The sequence below is a fragment of the Protopterus annectens genome, chromosome 5.part0 (assembly GCF_019279795.1).
Source record: "Protopterus annectens isolate FY-2018-M chromosome 5.part0, PAN1.0, whole genome shotgun sequence".
NCBI classification, from domain to species: Eukaryota; Metazoa; Chordata; order Ceratodontiformes; family Protopteridae; genus Protopterus; species Protopterus annectens.
Window position 1 is genome coordinate 1,270,620,199 of NC_056735.1, and position 19,999 is coordinate 1,270,640,197.

General features: G+C 36.9%; 1 protein-coding gene across 1 annotated transcript in view; it reads right to left on the reverse strand.

Annotated features, from left to right (window-relative positions):
- The window catches only part of LOC122801618 (zona pellucida-like domain-containing protein 1), a 112,087-nt gene extending 92,378 nt beyond the window's left edge, over positions 1 to 19,709 (reverse strand). Inside the window, exons 1-2 of the mRNA XM_044071097.1 lie at positions 19,647 to 19,709; positions 1,668 to 1,787 (exon numbers count right to left, since the gene is read on the reverse strand). Coding sequence (XP_043927032.1) covers positions 1,668 to 1,764 — 97 coding nt within the window. The 5' untranslated portion in view covers positions 1,765 to 1,787; positions 19,647 to 19,709. The remainder of the gene's footprint in view (positions 1 to 1,667; positions 1,788 to 19,646) is intronic.
- Positions 19,710 to 19,999: the final 290 nt, after the last annotated feature.

Consider the following 19,999-nt stretch of genomic DNA (forward strand, 5'->3'; position numbering starts at 1 on the left):
ATACAGAGTGATAACAAGTGCTACCAAATGGCTCGAAAGGGCAGTTAGCTTAGTACTAACCTATGAACCTATAATAAAATATTCTATTCAGGTTACTATAAGTTTATATTAGTTTATGTAAAGTCTTCAGGTAAAATACAAGCTTTTGTGTGCTCTACACTTGTCATACACTTCCTCATTGCCATTTGCTTGAACAAGCAAGTGCTCAAACTCTCATTAACTTGATCTCCAGTAACTTTCTAGTTCCTATAGCCCTACAATAACCCTAACTCTATCCCTAAACCTCTCTTCCCACTTCCTAAATCTAAAAATCTCTTTCTACTCCCTGAACCTAAAACCGGCTTCATGCTTCCTAAACCTAAAATCTCTCTCTCACTCTTTAAACCTAAAACTCCCTTTCCCACCAGTGCCCTGATCAATAGTCACACCCCTCCCACTCCCTCACCAAAGCTACTACATTTACCTCGCAATAAACATACAATATGTGCACCTGATTTGCTCAGGAAGTAAATTATTTTGGGTCTCATGGCTTTGCCACTCATAAAACTTGTTTCTTAAACCAGCAGTTCAAGATATTTCATTTATTACACAATAAACCTCCACACAGTCTGTGTGTGTGTGTGTGTGTGTGTGTGTGTGTGTGTGTGTGTGTGTGTGTGTGTGTGTGTGTGTGTGTGTGTGTGTGTGTGTCTGTGTGTGTGTGTGTGTGTGTGTGTGTGTCTGTGTGTGTGTGTGTGCAGGCATACATGTGCTCACAGATAAGGGGACACCATAAATGATACTTCAGCATATAAAGAACATCCACTATAATAGTAGCTGAAAGGAAAAAATACAATTTGCCAAGAAAACTGAGTTTAAAGGACTATGACACAAATTAATTGAGAAAAATGGTGAATTATTGATATGGACATTGTTATGTGGAAGCCATATACATATAAGAGGCAAATAAATTAAGCATGCATTGGACAGTTTGATATAAAAATATGCTACTGAAATGTACAGTATAATGAGCTGTAGTGTATAATTGAGGATCAGTGATTTTGTTATATAATTTGGCAGACTGTGTGTATCATGCAGTTCTCCTCTGACTCCAGATTCTGCATATTCCTTAAGAAAAATGCTTTTCAGGTCATATATTTTTATATAATAATGTTAGTGTTGGGCTAGCGACTCTAAAGATGGTGACATATTTTTACCTTTCATGAGTAATAGCACAGAATGCACTTAATGACTTTACACAATGTCTCTTTTCTAATAATAAAATGCTTGCTTTTCTATTAGTTAATATGGGCATGGTGAGACTGTGGTGAGTTACAGTTGTTGGGTCTTCAGCTTATTAGCCAGTTTGGTATCTTAAATCTAGATAGTATGCAATGAAAGTATATAACAAGCAAATATCCAGTGACAATGTTTTATTACCATATGTTAATGTAATTAATTAGGCTTTAACAAGCGCATGGTTACCATTACTTATTTATTCATTTTTCAGAAAGGCTTTTACTTCCGTAAATCTGCAATCAGATGTTTATCTAAATCAATCTGATTTGCCACATTTAATAACACAATCACCATCGTATTTTTACAACAAGCAGCACTGTTGTCAATAATCTATGTAATTATCATTTACAGCATTGTAAAAATACATTTACATTTTGTCTCTTGCTTACCTGGTGGTCGGTAGGTTGCTCCACAAAGAGTCATATCTAAACAAAGGGCTGCCTGGAACAGCGAAAGCCCAATGAGAAGAGAGAGCAGGTTGTGCATTGCTTTGCAGATTTAGTTTCTCTCTATATCAGAGGGACAGAAGCAAAACAAAAAGTAAACAAACAATTTAGTGCTATCAGTTGTACGCCAGTCATAATGCAGTCATTTAATATTTTTTGAAAGTTGATTCTTAGTGAAATGGGATAATCACTTTTGCTGACTCAGCACTAGAATTTTTAGGAACAATATGGTTCTAAAAATGCTTATCCAGGCTGTAATAGTAAATGTATAATACACTGCTACAACTTAACTATTTCATTTATGCAATGCTTTCAAACTGCTAAGTAAGAAGTTTAACAGGAGGAAAATGGAAAACACACTAGTAATTAAAAATATTAGTCTGCACAGCACTAATTTTACATGTCCCATGTCTGCAGCCTGTCATTGTTACATTTATCATGAATATGTTTAAAGTTATTTGCCATGCTTAGCATGACAACTGACAGCTTTCAACAAAACTCATCGAACACATAACACTTGTGTACCATGGCAGTGCTGCAAGGTGGTATGGGACACATAGCTATAGTCTCTATTACAAATGAAAAAGGGTAACAAGCAGCTTGCCAGGAAGCTGGGCTCATTTGTGATGTTGTTTTCCTAGAGTAGCTGCATATTGTAGCAACTGGGATGATACCATTAATGTGCTTGCAAGGTGCAGCCAGCACCTTTGACATGTCTTGGTAACTCACCTGATCTGTGTAGTCGTGCCATTATCAGTTTTTTAATCCCCTCCAGCAAAGCTGACTATTATCCTCAGCCACCAGCTCATATTTTATGGATGAAGCAAGGAAGTCAGTGTAGTCTTGCTGTGGGGTTTATATATATATATATATATATATATATATATATATATATATATATATATATATATATATATATATATATATATATCTATATCTATATATATCTATATATATATATATATATATATATATATGTATATGTGTGTGTGTGTGTGTGTGTGTGTGTGTGTGTGTGTCTGTGTGTGTGTGTGTGTGTGTGTGTGTGTGTGTGTGTGTGTGTGTGTGTGTGTGTGTGTTTTTCTAGGTCTACAACCCTCTTCCTGTTGGTTAACAGGCCTAGTTCAATAACCATTACAACAGAAACACAATGGGTTTTGCTTCAGTCATTTTAGGTGGAGATGTAGCAGTCCTTTGCTGGACTTACTGTCTTCATTCCTTCTGTATGTAGAGGACATTTTTACATCTAAAAGGGTACTACTGCTGTGGGGCTTAGAAACTCCCTCCCTGTTTAGGTAAGCAGTCATTCCTTCCTCATTGCTATCCTTCTGTGGCCATCTCTTCCACTGAGTGGGTCATTACCCATATCTCTGACAGTAGCCGTGTCATTAAAACTTTGACTTACTTGACATGATAATGTCTGTAGCAGGAAGGTCAAGTTAGATCAAAGAAATATGTAGAACTATAGAAATAAATAAAAATAATAAAAGTGGAAACAAGTGAGACACAGAAGAATAGGATACTGTAAAAGGAGCAGTACAGACTAAATTAAAAGGGGAGAGGGAGATTCCTGAGTCGATCAGTATGCAGAGCATTTGTTTTGCGCTAGGAGCCTTAAGCAGAGGATATTGGGTATAGAGGAGAATTGTAAAACATCAGAGAATAATATGTCAGGTAATGATGGTAGTAGACTGGCCGCATTGGATTAAGAACCTTTGAATGCATCTGGACAGGACAGAACAACTTAAGGCCAGCACACACAATGAGATGGGAAGACACAGGATAGAATTCAGCAGAAGATTAAAAGGCATGGGCAGAGGCTATCAGAGGAATATGGACAGGTGAGGTGTCACAGAATAAGATGAAAGGGGAAAGCTGGAGATATGCAACCACAAAATGGGGACCAGAAGAAGCAAGTTAAGGTGAAAGGACAAGGCAAACAGCAGTGAAAGGCAAACAGAACCAGAGGGATATATGCATGAGTTACTAACATAGATGAAATAAAAAAGTATAAATAAAGTAAGCCGGTAGGGACATTTTGACAATTGGAAGGGACTGAAAATGAGTGAAACAATTGTGGAAAAGTCGTTAAGGAAGTATACAGGAGGAAAAGAAATAGATTAGAAGCAGCACTGGGAAGTAAGTAAACAGTACAAGCAGTGAGGGCCATGGGTGCTGGGAGTGAAGTGGAAAATTTTGTAGATATGAGAGCAGTGGCATGGGGTAAGAACTTAGTAAAAGAATGAAAGCTTATGTGAGGCCAAAGAAGTTAGTTTCAGTGACTGGAAGAATAGTCATTCAGTGGACTGAGTCATAGTGAGGAATAAAGGAGAGACAGTGTTTGAAAGACAAAGTAGTAAGGCACAGACAAGACTTATTAGGACATGAGGAGGTCAACAAGTTGGTCAACAAGGAGAGTTTTAAGAGCGAAGACAGTGAGGAGAAGGAACAATGCCCCATGATTGTGGTGAGTTAGTGGAAAGAGGTCGAACCTAGGTTAAGGGCCCTGGCAGTTAAAACAGAGGAAGATGGGAAACCTGGTAGACTGACAGAATATACAATGCCTAGGCACATCTAAGGAGGAAGAAGAGACACTGAAGGAGAATATCAGTTAGTAAATAGGAATAACAAAGGATCTATGTTAAATAATCAAATGCTTAAAAAAGCAAACAATGATTTATTGAACAAATGTAAGCGAAAGCTTACAATCTTAAATGCTTATAACATCAATTGTTTTCCAAGGGAAAAAAAAATCGCTGTTCCACAAAAAAAAAAAAAAAAAATATTAAAACATTACATAAAGTGGGGCCCCCTACTTAAATATGCCAACTCCGAGATCGCACTGCAGTCATGAAAAGGGCAAAGTAATGGAAGCAGCCAAGTGATTTCTTTCCTAGGGAAAGATTTTGCTTATATGTCGTTTCGCTATTTTGCCTTTTCGTGCTTTCAAGTTCGATCAAGACGCATTTGAAGGAATGCATCTTTAATCATTTAATAGGAACCTGCAAGAAATAATACTCATGGTGATTCTGAATCTATCAGGAGCAGTTTGGAAGCTTATGAGCTCCAGGGTGGAGCAGAAACAGGATGTAAGTGAGGTGTTGACCACTGAGGAGTTCAGCTAAGAAGACTATGATTTTCCAAGAGGAACATGAATGTACCAAGTGCATGTAAGGACACTATTATGGAAGTGGTCTTAACTAAGCCTGTGAATTATTGATGTACAGGTAAGAAGATCATTCATCAACAGTGATCATAACACTGGCTAGTTTACAGATGGATATAAATGTAGGGATACAGAGACAAAGATGATACTGTCGATTTTAAAGGACTCCAGAAGCTGACCATGGATACTTTGTCAAGGACGAGTTTAGAGGCTGAGGGTAAATTGATGCAGATAATAGCTACAGGAATGGATCACGGATGGAGTACTATGATGTATAGACAATGGTTTCAAGGAGAGGCAACAAAGCATAACGAGAAGAAGGTCCTCATAAGAGGGTACACAGGAATGTCAGGCTAGTAGTTAGGAAAAAAGACAGGGCCTACAGTAAGTGTAAAAGAAACACTGGAAAGGTACAAGTGACACAGTACAAGGTGGTTAGCACAAGGACAGCTAAGGTGGAGAAGGCAGTCGGGCTGCAAATAGAATGAAGGTTAGAAGAAGGTATCAGAAAGGGAGAATATATTTTTAGTTATGCAGTAGAATGGAGGAAAGAAGACAAAAGACAGACCTAGTCATGATGTGAAAGATAGGAGGGAAATTATAGATAGCTGAGAAAAAGCAGAGGTAACAAATTAATTTTTTGCTCTGTATTTTCAAAGAAAAGCACGGTGAAAGTGCCAAAATATGGGGGCAATGAAGAAGCGTGGGAAGTGCAGTGAAGGGGCCAGTATTCTGACAGATTCCCTGAAGGAGTTCTTCAGATGAATACTGACCATTGCAGAATTTCCTGGTCAGAAGAAAGTTTCAGTCACACCTAATCCATTTTTATGACTGGGTCACAGGCAAAATTGTCAAAGGAATACTTTTAGATTTGTTTTACCTGGACTTGAACTTCGATTTGGTCCCTCACAGGTGCAATATGAAAACTGAAGAGACTGGGGTAGGCCTGAGACTGAGGAACTAGATTGCTGCTTGCCTAAAGGATATGATATAACACAGGGCGTTCTGGTGATAAAGTCTGTATCTGGAATAAGGAAAATGAGTAATGTGGGGGGGGGGGTCTGTCTTGAAACTTGTCTGCTTGTTTACATTGTATTTATGGGAATAGACCCCAAAATCATCCTCTTCATTCATAAAAAGGTGAAGAAGTGGAGGATAAAGGACAAGTCTAAGGAAGAATTTGTCAATGCTCTCCAGAGGGCAGAGAGAGAGATATAATTAAGTTATTTGAGACAAATGTGGTATACTGCACTTGGAAAACAAAACCTGTGGAGGGAATCATCAGCTGGATGCATAGAAGTGAAGGTAACTAAGCAAGAAATGGATATAGGGGTATTTATCAAACCTGGAATAGACCTCCAGGATCAGATTGACAGGGCAAAAAAACCAAAAAAACAAAAAACAGGGTTGTATCTTTAATTAGATCGATGCCACAATCAAATAATTAATAGTTCTCCATTACAGGCCATAATCAATTCACATCCATGAGTACTGTATGCAGTTTGGAAGGCTGTATATGGAAAGAGAGTTCAGGCTCCTGGAAGGAATCCTGAGAAAAAACATTGAAATGTACCTGGCATAGCAGGGGGAAAGGATATGACAAAAGATTACAGGTCTTCTCCTTAAGGACCAGAGGAAATAGGGCCATATACTATGGTGTACAAGATCATGTCAGTAAAATAGAGAGGGATCATTCTGAAAACAAGGTCAGACATAGTAGGACGTACAAGCAGAATGCAGAATGTTGTAGAAACTAACTTCTGCATGGATCTCTGAAAATATTTCTTCACTGAGTGAGTTGTAGACAAATGAAAGGAACTATATCAATGGGTGGATAAGAGTGAATCCATTAATATTTACTAGTGTAGGGTGACAGACGAAGAAAGGATGAGAAGAGGACAGGGGTGGAGGAGAATTATAATATTAAATGTTCTTGAATGTCAAACTAGATAAGCCCATTTTCTTTTGACATCGGGTAAATGTAGTACAATTTTGCACAGAGGCACTGTCTTGTATTCTAATCATTGTTTATTTTGAGATGTGTTATCTGCCTCACTCCCACATCATTGTAGATACAACTATAGTATCAGAAACACTGTTATTGACCATAAGTGATTCCTCAGTGGTCTGGTTTCGCATTAAGAACTAGTCTGTTAATGAGCTAAGTTATATATCTTATTTATTTATTTATTTTACATTTGTTGACCGGGCTAGTCTAGCTGGATATATGTCTACTTTCAGAAGAGGCCCGGGGAGAAAAGCTCCACAGCAGATAGATACAGCTTAATATACATGTGTAAATATAGACATAAAGGGTTATTAAAAAAAATACATTTAGTTATACATGGTATGAAAAGTCATACGAGTCTAGCTTATTTACATTACATAACAAAAAAGAGAGCCATGAGAGAATGACTTACAAATTAGGTATATAGAATAGAAGGAAGAAGACAAAAGGACATTTTTGACAACAGTGTTTAAATGTAGAAAAAAGGTTAGTAATGATATAAGTAGATTCAGCCAGCGTTAGTGCATGGACACAGCCATTGCGAGTTAAGGAAGATTTTTAGATGCTTTTTGAAAAGAGGGGTAGATGAAAGGGATGTGAGATTACTAGGTCATTTATTCCAATGGATTCCAATAGTGTTAGTAAATAGAGAATCACCTGATTTGTTATTGGATTTTAGGGTAGCGGCTAGTAATTTATTGGCTGAGCGAAGGGTGCTTAAATTTTTATAGGGGTTGATTAAGTTACAGAGTATGGGAGTATTTGTAGGGTGATGCAAGATTTTGTGGATGATGGTTAGTTGTTGGAACAGAAGCTGGTTTTGAAGTTCCATCCATCCTAGTTTATGTAGATTTTGACAGTGGTGAGTACGGAATGTGGACCCAGTGGCAAACCTGGCAATGTTATTGTAAGTGGTGGCCAGCTTGTTTTGATTATTTTTAGATAGATTTGTAAAAATTGGGGAGGCATAGAGAAGTGTGGAGAGTAGGTGAGTTTGGGCCATAGTAGTCCTGGCTACAGGTGTAAGGAATAGTTTTAGCCTATAGAGAGATCCTAGTTTTCTATTCACTGATTTGATATCTTCTTATTTTTGGTCAGCTATCTCAGTATAGATACATTTTATAATTATACTGAATTTTTAGCAAGTGTTTAAATGTTTTAATGTCCTTTGTAAAGTTTCAGTGACTTATTCTAAAGCTATTGCATTTCATCTTTCATTGGGTAGTTGTAGTGTCTAACAAAAAAAAATTCTGTTTAAGTACAGTCTTCTCTGAGCCACAGTTTGATAAAGCTCTGACTGTCCTATCTGTGCCACAGTGAGATAAAGCTCTGCCTGTCCTCTCTGTGCCACAGTGGGATAAAGCTCTGACTGTCCTCTCTGTGCCACAGTGGAATAAAGCTCTGACTGTCCTCTGTGTGCCACAGTGGGATAAAACTCTGACTGTCCTCTTTGTGCCACAGTAGGATAAAGCTCTGACTGTTCTCTTTGTGCCACAGTGAGATAAAGCTCTGCCTGTCCTCTCTGTGCCACAGTGGGATAAAGCTCTGACTGTCCTCTCTGTGCCACAGTGGGATAAAGCTCTGACTGTCCTCTCTGTGCCACAGTGGGATAAATTTTTGACTGTCTTCTCTGTGCCACAGGGGGATAAAGCTCTGACTGCAGTGCTATTAATGAAGATTAGAACAGTGGTCCCACATGCTGCAGGAGCTATTGAGAGATGTTGGAGAAAACAGATGATACCAAATTACCCATCTCAAAGGGAAGTAGAGACATTAAGGGAATCCTACAGTTAAGGCAACTCTTCATATTTTATGGAGTCTAAAGAAGTTACTGGTAGGAACCAGAGTTCCTGAGATGACTTAATATGATGCAAGCAGTCAGTGGGTGTGGTAACACTCACCTACATGTGAATACCAGCTTATGGGCATTACATATGTGCATGCCAGTCTCAGAGGGCTAATGAAATACAAAGTACAAGAGATTTATCCAGGTAAAATCACTTTAGCTAGCAAATCTCTCTCATGCCCTCCCTGTGGGAGAAATAAAGATGCCTTATTGAAGCTGTAAGTAGATAGCTAGACAAATATTTAAGAACATCTGATGACATTATTTCTACTGGGAATGAAAGTTATACATAAATTGTACCTTTTTGTATATTTCCTACAGACTGGTGTGGGAATTGGACTGTCTTGAACACCTTTGTTCTTTCTATCATTTTTGCAGTTTATTAGAATTAGAACTCCCCAATATTTCATATGCCGGTAGACAAGTGGCCTCCTTCACTGAACTGTGGCTTTCAAAACAGAGGGGAAAAGAGTTGTTGTTTTTTCCTGATTTCCTATAGGAAACAGCTCAATGATATGGCAATAGCCAATGAAGGAAGCTAGTAGCTTGGCACACAGCTAGCTTGGGAAATAGCAAGAAATTTTATGTATGAAAATAGACCATTTAATATATTTATCTTTTTTTATGAATTTTACAAAATATGATATAAATAAAATGTCTGGAAAAGTATAAATGAACACCAGTGTGGCTTGCAACTTGATCTAGTTTCTAGTTTCGAAAATGAATTCACCTTCAATTATTTGTTATTGTCATGGGTGTAATTTCTTGTAAAGAAATATTACATGTGCAGGTCATCTTTGCACACACAAGCAAATCTTTTTGAAAAATAATTTCTGAAACTAAAGATCAGGACAGGAAAAATGATTTGCTGAGTAGCACAATATTTCATCGTGGAGCTACGGGGCATATTTTATATTATTTCCTGAATTTGTTCTGCATGTTTTAGTTTTCATATCATCTCAGACTAATCCAATATAAAGCAAAAAATAGGGTAATTGTTATTATTTATTCTTTTAAAATGCATTTGTATTTTTTTCCTTCATGATTAAGCAAATAGATATATTTGGAAATGATCTGGCCTCGAAGGGACAGGTGATTTCGTTATTTTGTACTTCCCTTACAAGATGCCCAAACATTTCCTTGCCAATGTTGTGCTCTCCTTACTTTATTCTTCTATCACAGCTGATATAATCGACATCTAATACAAAATGATTGTGTTGTTCATTCTTCAGTTGAAAAGAACATTTTCAGCTTTACATTTTGAGTAAAAAGCTCACCTTAGTCTGTTTCATACAATCACCCTTAGCTACATGGACGCTGTCCCTTCCTGTCCAGGGTATATGAGTGGATGCACAGCTTTCTAACCTGCTCTGCTTCAAAATTAACCGAGGGCTTCTGTTTTCTCAGATGTGCATGGCAGTGGGTTGAGACACTGAAACAACTTTCACCAAATACCACTTTGTCAGTGCATGCCAACAGATTGTCCCATCTTGAGGATAGTAGCTTTAGATATTTCAACCCTAGAGATGGTCATAGATAGTTGGAAAGTGTAGTAGATCTCTTCCAGCACATAAAAATCTTTGAATGACATTATAATCTCCATCAGAAGCTATTTTGATAAGCATGCTTAAAAAGATTTGTAATTTCAAGTAAACAATTGGTGAAAGAATGAAGTCAGTGATGGGAGGAGGGTAAGACATACACCTAGTGCAGAGGTATAAAAAAATACAAACACAAGGAAAGAGGCAGGAAACAAAAAACAAAATGGAGTAGGGAAGGACAATACTGCTACAAAGATGAGCTATGCTCATTAAGGTGGTGTTTTGCGGTATTCTGAATGATAATGATATAGAAAGTATAAGCAATTAAATGGTGATTACTAAGAGAAAAGCAGATAAAGGGAATGGACTGAGAGAAGTGGAAGAAGGTAGTAAAAGATGAGGTGTGATGATGCAAGGATTTATGAGAGGTGAATGATGAGGTTGTGGAGAGCTGCTGAGTAAGGGGTCAGCCAAGATGAAAGAGATGCATCCATGGGGAATACTATTGAATATATTACCCTGGAAAATCTATGGTAGGATGAAGGGAGTATAGGTTATCCAAAAAGGAAGCAGACATGAACGTTATAATCTGAAATGAAGAAACAGATTGATGAGAGGGGTGAACAAAGTTATTGAGAATAGAAGATAAGTGAGAGATATATTGTAATGAGTTCTTGGTGAAATTATCTCTCCTTGCAGATGGAGTAATGAATGTTTCACAAGACCAAGTACAGCTTATGAGGCAACAGTGATTGAGCGGGTCAGGTGATGCCATTTTGAGAGGTATACGGAGGTGTATAATGCAGCATGATGGCTAGAAATATGTACCAAGGTCAAGTTGATAGACCTGTGTGTGATACTAACAGGAAAACCTGAATAGAACGGCATAACAGGAAAAGAGATAGTGGACAGAGTTACAGTAGGAGTGGAAAAAAGGTCTGCAAAAAATGGATAAATAAGAGTCAAGACTGTGAGGACAAGAAAGTGGAAACTGAGAGAATTTGACAATAGAAGGGAATCTGGGACTGGAAAACAAAGACTAATGGGCTGACTGTTAGAAGTGAGAGGCCTAATCCTGCTACTCCTACCATTTCAAAAATATGCACAATTTAATGAAAAACACTGAGCTCTGACTTTCTGTTATACCTATAAAGCAGTTTTTCAAGGGTAAATTCCCTCCTGCACCCCCGACATAGGTGTCTCTGCCCCTCTACGACATCCTTGCAGTTTATTTATAGCATCTCCAGTATGAGTGTATGGCAGGGTTTGAGGACTACTTTAAGACATGGTAGCCTCAGACTTAGCAGAGAGTTTGCCCCACATATGTGCTTTAGGTTTGCTCTTGCAGTCCATACTTACAGCATTTCACCAGCACCCAGACTACTGGCATTGCTCCAAGTTAGTGGAAGCAGTAGGAAAATGGTGCTGCAGGACCAAAACTAAATGGGAAAAAACATAAGAACATGTCAGTGGAAGAATGAAAGAAATATACAAGGAGACAGGGGATGTATAAGATAGCAAAGGGGTACACTGATAAGGAAGGAATACCCTATAGTGCTAATGCAAAGTGTATGCATGCAAAATGAGCCGTTCATAGAAAAGAAGCATGCATAGCTTTATACAGCTGCTATACTACATTCTATACAAATATGGATGCTATGTGTTTGAGTCGGATGCAAATGTCTTGGAGCTGTCCTTGAGGCAAGAGGAAAGCCTGGTTTGAAGACTGTGAGAAGAACAGCAGAGATGTTTGTTTTGGGATGGAGTAAGACCAAAAGATAGGGGAAAGAAGAGACAAAAGGGGTAACGTTACTGCTAGAAAAGGTTGATGTTGCAATAAACAGTTCAGAAACGGGAGAGCAGAGGTAGGGAGAAGCTAAGGAAAGAATTCATATTAAGGTCAGAAAGTTAATAATGGAGTATAAAAGTATGGAAATGAAAAGACATAAAAGAATGGAATGAGGAGCACATAGACAATTGATAAAAACTAAAGGTAGTGCTGGTGAAAAGGAGTCATTATATATAAATTAGAAAGATAAGGAATGGAAGTATTTTGTATTTTAACTTTTATATCACCTGGTAGTTTCATTTCTTAAAGCTGTAGTACTTTTGCACTGTTATATGACCAAGAAAATGTTAATGCACTTAATATGTTAGATGATAGTTTAAATATATAAGCCTTTATATGATACTGCATGGAAAGTATCTGGTATTTTGATTTTTAATCCCTTCTTATTTCTTTTAAGTCTTTGAATGCATGACAGGAACAATAATTCCTGTGGTATGATCTACTGCATTGATGAATGGGAAAGAAGGGGGCACACTACAGATGACATGACTAGGTGAAATGTAATAAATGGTGTAAACATAAAATATTTAGTGGAAATAACAATTAGAACCCCAAAAATTTTATATGGCATAGATCTTTATAGATTACTGAAAAATACAGAAATATTTTCCCTCTGTGTGTGTGTGTGTGTGTGTGTGTGTGTGTGTATATATATATATATATATATATATATATATATATATATATATATATATATATATATATATATATATGGATTTACAATGGATATGCAATGTTGTTCTGTGCTGTGAGCTTATCCTAACATTAATAGTAACATTGTTACCATAGCTCGCCCATCTTTGAGACGTCGTATAAGTAAAAGCCTTCACTTATTTTGCCTGTTCCATCGTATCACTGAGCACTTGTCCCCTTTTTCTGTACTGGTTCTCCATTATTATTATTAGATTCAATCTCTGCCTTTTTGTCCAATAAGCTAGTTGTTGCAGCCTTGCTCAGTAGCTCTTACTTTTCAGTGCTGTACTTGTTTCTGTGTAAACAGTGATGTTATTACTCCTTGCTTAGTCTGAAGGATTTTCATTAGCTTGTGGCTGTATTGTTTTCAACCAAGCAGTGACTGCATTTTCCCCTGGGAGTTTCAGTGCACAACTTTTCTAATGGTTCTTTTCAGCTGTGGAAATTGCTTTCTCCAATCTTTTTCACTTACTTTACTTGCAACTAATTGAGCTCTGGAGTTGGCAGGGCTGAGTATAAACTAAGAGCAGCAGGTTAAGGACTTGTCATCATCTACATAAGGTTAGAGGTTCAGGTCTTGTCATCATCTACATAAGGTTAGAGGTTAAGGTCTTGTCATCATCTACATAAGGTTAGAGGTTAAGGTCTTGTCATCATCTACATAAGTAAGGTTAGAGGTGACCAATAATGAGTTTTGAAGTGTTTTCACAAGAAGGGCACTGTGAAAATCATTGAAATGCTTTGTACTTCAGAATCAAATAACTGGAACAACAAACAAAGAGTGCAGAATAAGTAGGAAACTTATAAAACAGTCCTTCAGTTTGTGTCAGATGCTTGCTAATCCAGTTGTGTTTATTTAACTATCTTATGATGACCAGGTAAGTCCCACCAGGCTAGTAGTCTCTCTTTATGGAAGACCAAAAGTATTTATACAAATGGGGGAAATGTGGCCAGTGGATTAAGAAATTTCCCATACTCTTTTCTTTAGGTGTTAAGGGATCTTTTACACCCACCTGGGTTACAGCAACTCGAGTAGATGGGGGCCTCAGTTTAATCTCTTATCTGAAGGATGACACACCCAGAAGTGCAACACTTTTCTCACTAGAGAAAAACAGACTGTTTCATTTCTCACTAGACAGATAATATTTGACAGAAAACTGTTTGCTGCCCAGCAAATTAAGACACTGAGTCATGTGCTAAAAGAGCCATTGGGTGATATTTCATTTGAGACTATTAAAGACTATGAATTTTGTTTACAAAACCTATATAATGCATTGATAGTGTGAGTCCATGGAATAACTCTCAGGAATCAGCATCCAGGAAATGAATTTCTGTATTTTTTCTTTAAATTGAAACATTTACCGAAAATATTTTGAAAATATTAGGGAAAACGTTTACGTTAGAAAAGTTATGGATACAATGAATTTCTGCACTGAGGCTGGGAATGTTTTACATACTGCTGAAAATTGTTTATAGCTTTCAAATAGCATGATTGTTTTTTAGAGCTAATGGGGAGTGCTATATTACAGGATCTTTAATATAATTCAGTATGTTAATTGAGGCATGATAGGCTACCAGAAAGATTATATATATATATATATATATATATATATATATATATATATATATATATAGTCCCATTTTAATTTCACCAAGTCTTTTGGGTTTTTAACACCATGATGTGAATGGACTCCATTCCTCAGTCAAAGTATGATTAAAGTTCATGAAATTAGTATTGTTAAAATCTTAGGTGTTAACCAGAGGTGCTCTTCATACCACCTGCAATGTGTCAGTATTGAGCCCTTCTGCAATTGATATCAAAGCTAAATAAAACTTATATTGTGCATATTTCTCTCTCTCTCTCTATATATATACACATATATATATATCTGCACAATATATAGTCCTGATGTGCAGTGAATTATACCATGTGATACTTCAGCTGCCTTGTTTTGGCAATGTGTAGTTCTAAAATGTTTCTGCACCTGTCGGCATGAACAAGGAGCTAGGAATGTTATCATTCTGTGCTAATGAAGAGACCAAGTAATGCAATAGCTCCCATTGACAGGAGCTGATCACTGTGAGATGGGCACTATAGGGTCTGGTTGTGCTGCTGTGTTGCTGGGCTGGCACACTGTGCTCCAGATGCACCAACACAGCTGTGCACATTTTGTTCTACCTGAGGTATGCTCAGCCATGCACTGCACTCATAGATTTGTTTACTCATGTCAGTTGTGAAATCTGAACAGACAGCAGGTTTGACGTCTATACAGATAATACTGGTCAGGGTAAAGTTTATGTGTGCAGCTTGCCTGTATGTACCATCACAAAGTAGCATCTCATAAATAAACAAACCTATTTACATATTTGTTTGTTTGTTTTGCTAAAGCTTAAATCCACAGTTAAACTATTTCTACTTCTCTTATGCTCTGTTTTATTTGTAGTAGTGGTTTTGTGCATTAAAACAGAAATTCCTGTGCACCTTTTCTCTTTATGTCCTGCAAACAATTACACTTCCCCAAATCAGCCATTCTCAGTCTTGCCCCATTCCTAAGTAACCACCAGAGAAGGCAACACTGCAATTCTCATGCATCAGAATTGTGCAGGGTATAGCCATTACTAATATGCAAAAGATGTTGACCCAGAATGTCAGACTGCATATAGTGATGAATGCTGAAATAAATAACAGCAAAGAAATAAGTATAGGTAAGCAAACGGCTCTATATTATATATTTGAAGCTTCAAAATTTCAAACCTCATATGTTTGACAACATATGAGTGAAACTTGAAACCTTGAATATATAATAAAAAAGTAAAAAAAAAAAAAAAAAATTTCCTTAACGTACCCACTATATGGGGGGTGCACCCCCCCCCACACACCCCTATTTAAATATATCAACTCTGAGACCACACTTCAGTGCACACAAGGGAAATTTTCCCATTCTGCACTTATGGAGCCATTGCCTTTCACCTTCGAACTTTTCAAAGTTCGATCATATGGTGTCGACCATATGACATTCAAACTTTGAAACGTTCTGCAATTTAATAGGGAGCCAAGCAAACAAGGCTTCAGAAAATATAATAAAATACATTTATTCATATACTAAGAATGGTAATTCTTCAGTGTTAGGCTTCTGAAGAAAATTAAACATAATTATGCAAGTACTTAAATCGTGAAAAATATTAAAAGCTACCATTGCAACTCTGCATCAGGTATAAGAATCAGACATTAATAGTCAAAGAGCATATCTGCATTTACACTTATTATTTATACTTTAGATGCAGTTGTATCATATTTTAAAATAAACAAGTTTCCTTACTTAAAAGTTAATCTTTTACAGATACTTTGTCCATAGTGTGGATAATGATGTTTTCTAGTATTATAACTTTTAACATACTGACCGCTCCTGAATTTATTACATCAAAATTAACTGCAAATAAACTCTCAGAAACATTATTTTGATAACCCTGGCATGCCTACAACCTTACCTTAAATCTCCTAACAGTTTCACCTATATAAATTAGGTCTTAGGCAAAACTCAGAGCCCAAATACCTGAATCAAAATTATAGTCATCATGCCACTGTCTAGTTACTAGAGGGCTAGGTTCCCATTGTGGGCAAATCCTGTTAATAATCATACTGGATGGTCTGATGACATGATTATGTTTGACCCTATTGACAATATCTGTAGTTGTCCTCCCAGAAAATCAAGGTGACCTTTCTTAAATGTCATAAAAGGCCATTAGAAAAGAAACTTTTGTCATCATACCTGTTTAGTGAGTTGTTTGCTAAGATATTTTATTTAAGCACATACTTTACTTGCACTGCCCCCTTATCTTCAAATGCTTTACTAATACTTTCCAGTTCAGAATAAATTTTTTGAGAAAAAGTACTCATTTTCACATATATTAAATAGTTTCTGATAAGCTCTAACTGCAGCTTAATGTTTATATCTTCTCTCTCAGTGTTTTCTGTATGCTTTTATCTTAATAAAGGAGTCTCATTAACAGCAGACCCCTCTGTCTGCCCACAGTTTTGTATATGAAACTGGTGACAAAAGATTTCAGCAGCTGACTTTCTATTCAATCTCATATTTACTTTTTCACTTAGTGTATTAAAAATATCCAAATAATCACATTAGAGCTGAAATATTGAGAAAAAAAGGAAAGATGAGTAAATTGTTATGTATGTCAGTTTTAACTAAGGAAAGTATTTTTTTTAATATGATACATATACAACTAGTGTATGACCCAGGGAGGGAGGGGGCCTTTCTAAGCCTAGCCAAGTTTTCCTAAAAGAATAAGGATGCCCTGTATCCAACTAGGACTTTGAGGGCTAGGCCTTTATAAGCTCCCTCTGTCCACAAGGGCCATGGGTGTCAGGCCCAGTGTAAATTTCCTGTTCCCCATTCACTGGTCTAGGTTGTGCTTAAACTGGGTAATAGATGAAGTCAGCTTCACATGAATGGGAAGCCTGTTCTATAGAAGGGGCAGTGCTCTGGGTATGAACACTGGAGATACCTACTATAAACACTAACAAATTGTAGTTGTATTGGGTGCTGAATGTTATTGCTGGTTTATATTTCATGGCACTATTTAAATGCTTGCTTGCTGTACTATGTTTCATCTCCTTAGAAGGCTGATGTCAAACTATGTAGAAGTAGGTTGGGTTCCTAGACAGCTGGCAGGTCCGTGAAATGCTCCATACAAAAGGATTAACCAAATCACTGTGTAAGACAAAGCAATAAACAGTCTATAAAAATGCAAATTAGGTAAACAGTTTGAAGGACCTTGTGTATGGTCCATAAACCCAGTAAATAATAAAATGACATGTAGGGCTTTTAATATGATGTAGTCAGCATAACTATAGTTTAAATTTGGCCAATCTTTTCAAACTAAATTTCGGACACAGCCGGTGGAGATGTGATAGCTGTGATAGCATTTTCTCCATGTTTCAGCTGTGTCCCAGCATGGGTCCTGCCACAATATATTTCATATGGCTGTTGAAGTGCTGCAGCTATATTTTGTTGACGTCTTATAGTCCTTTCCAAACATAGAGGACATATGTGAGTAAAAATTGTTGAAAAAAGCTTAGTTTTCCATTAGCTAATACTTTAGTAAATTTTTTCTTTCTGTAGTCACATAAAAAGTATTCAAATAACTGAAAAATGCCACTCTGTCTACCGGAAGGTTACCCTGATGTTTTGTGTCATTTCTTATGGAAGCACTGTCCTGTCTAAAAGCTTGTGTCATCTGTCTCAAGTAGCTCACAGTGTCTTTGTGTGGAACCTACAACTTAAATAACAAATCTTTGCAGAATAAACAAGGAATATTAACAAAAACTATGGGAAAAGTACAATTTTTTCTTATAATCTTCATAAAGCAATTACTCCACTCATTACACAAAATTCTGATGAAAACCTAGAAAAACTGAAGGCTAAACTTGAAGTCAGAGTAATAATTAACTGCTGATGATAAGAAGCATTTATAGAGGCCTTCTACTTTGATATAAATAGGTGTCACCATTGTGTATTATAATTTTAGATTTGTAATAAAATGTGTAATTAAAACAGGGTTTTGCATAAAATGTACTAAATAATTACACTAGGCTTATAGCTATGCGTGCATATGATGTCAGTAAGCTTTGTGTACTTACTCCGTAGATAACTGCTTTCAGCCTAAAACAGTTACAGCATTCAGATGCAAGCTTTCTTTTTCCAGTTCATAAATGCCAAATTTTCAGAAGCAGATATATACTTATCAGACTCAAATACTGAGTATTCAAATAACATACTTCAGGTCTGTTTAAGAGTCTTGGTCAGTAAGGCAATTTTCTGTTGTTAAGTAGTTGTAAGCATCTCCCTTACTTTTATATCTTTTAGGTTATAACTTTCCTCATCTCATAGCCTACTATGACAGACCTTCCATACAGTTCTAAGTGCTACAACAGACAAATTCAGTGCATGCTTTCTGTTTTGTACAGTTTTCAGTGGTTGATTTGTTTATCCACAGTGAGCCCTGTATAATTTTTTATACTTTTATACTCCCTTTGAATATGTGCATTTTTTGTACTGGCATCAAGGTTTCTTTCTTCCATTCCTAGCAGTGTGCATTACATTTCCACCCAATATCAGTGAGAAGACAGACACATGAAATAAGCAGATGTCACCCGTAATCAAACCTTTCTTTATAGAATCCATGGCCATTCTGTACTGTGCCATACTACACCACATATGGGTCACATCATCCCTAAATATGCCATCCCTCTATACTTTGCAGAATGCTTATATTAGCTGGAAACCATTAGCATAGTATGGCTTATATGGGTGAACACAGAAGCACTGGCCTCAGCATCAGATCCCCTTTATCTTATTTTATACATGGGCTCAGGGTACCACATCAAACATGAACAAGAGAGTGATGACACTACTGGGTAGCTAGCCATTATATGCTGAGAAACAAGTACAGTTTGCCATCTTAACATAAAACATTTGCTGGTTTCCTCAAAAAAAAATAAAAACAATACTCCTCTGCAGGTGATCACTTTACTTTACTGCAAACTCTGGCCTGCCTACCATAAAAAACACAATCATACTTGACATATTTAGTCCCTTTTTACTCATTACTATGCATCTAAACATGTATCCCTCACTGTGCTATATGGAACAATGGTATCTGTTCTTTTTGTGCACTGGCATATTGAGACTCCATCTTCTGCATTTAGTCTTGCACAAAAGCATTGTTCTTTTCATGCGTTTCTGTTCTACTGCCTGAACCCTCATACTGGTAACTACGGTCCTTAGCAGAATGCACACCAACCTGATTCTGTGTTGACTTCTTGACTTTCTGCTGTGAGAGGCGTCTCTTCAGTGTCTGCTGCTCATGTTCAGTGAACTAATTGCATTTATAGTTATATACAAAACTTCTTCTAACATGATTGGATTAAATTGAGGTCAGTTATGTTTCACATAATTACAACTTTACACCAGCATCAACAATTAGCCTTTACAATTTGAATGACACAACCTGCTTAAGGCCAAAACACAGACACATTACAAGGCATACATCATTTGAAATTTGAATGACATAGCTGCTTGAGGCAAAAATAGAAAACAAGTACCTTACAAAGCATTCAATAGGCATTAGGTAACCATGCAGTATGTACTATAAAG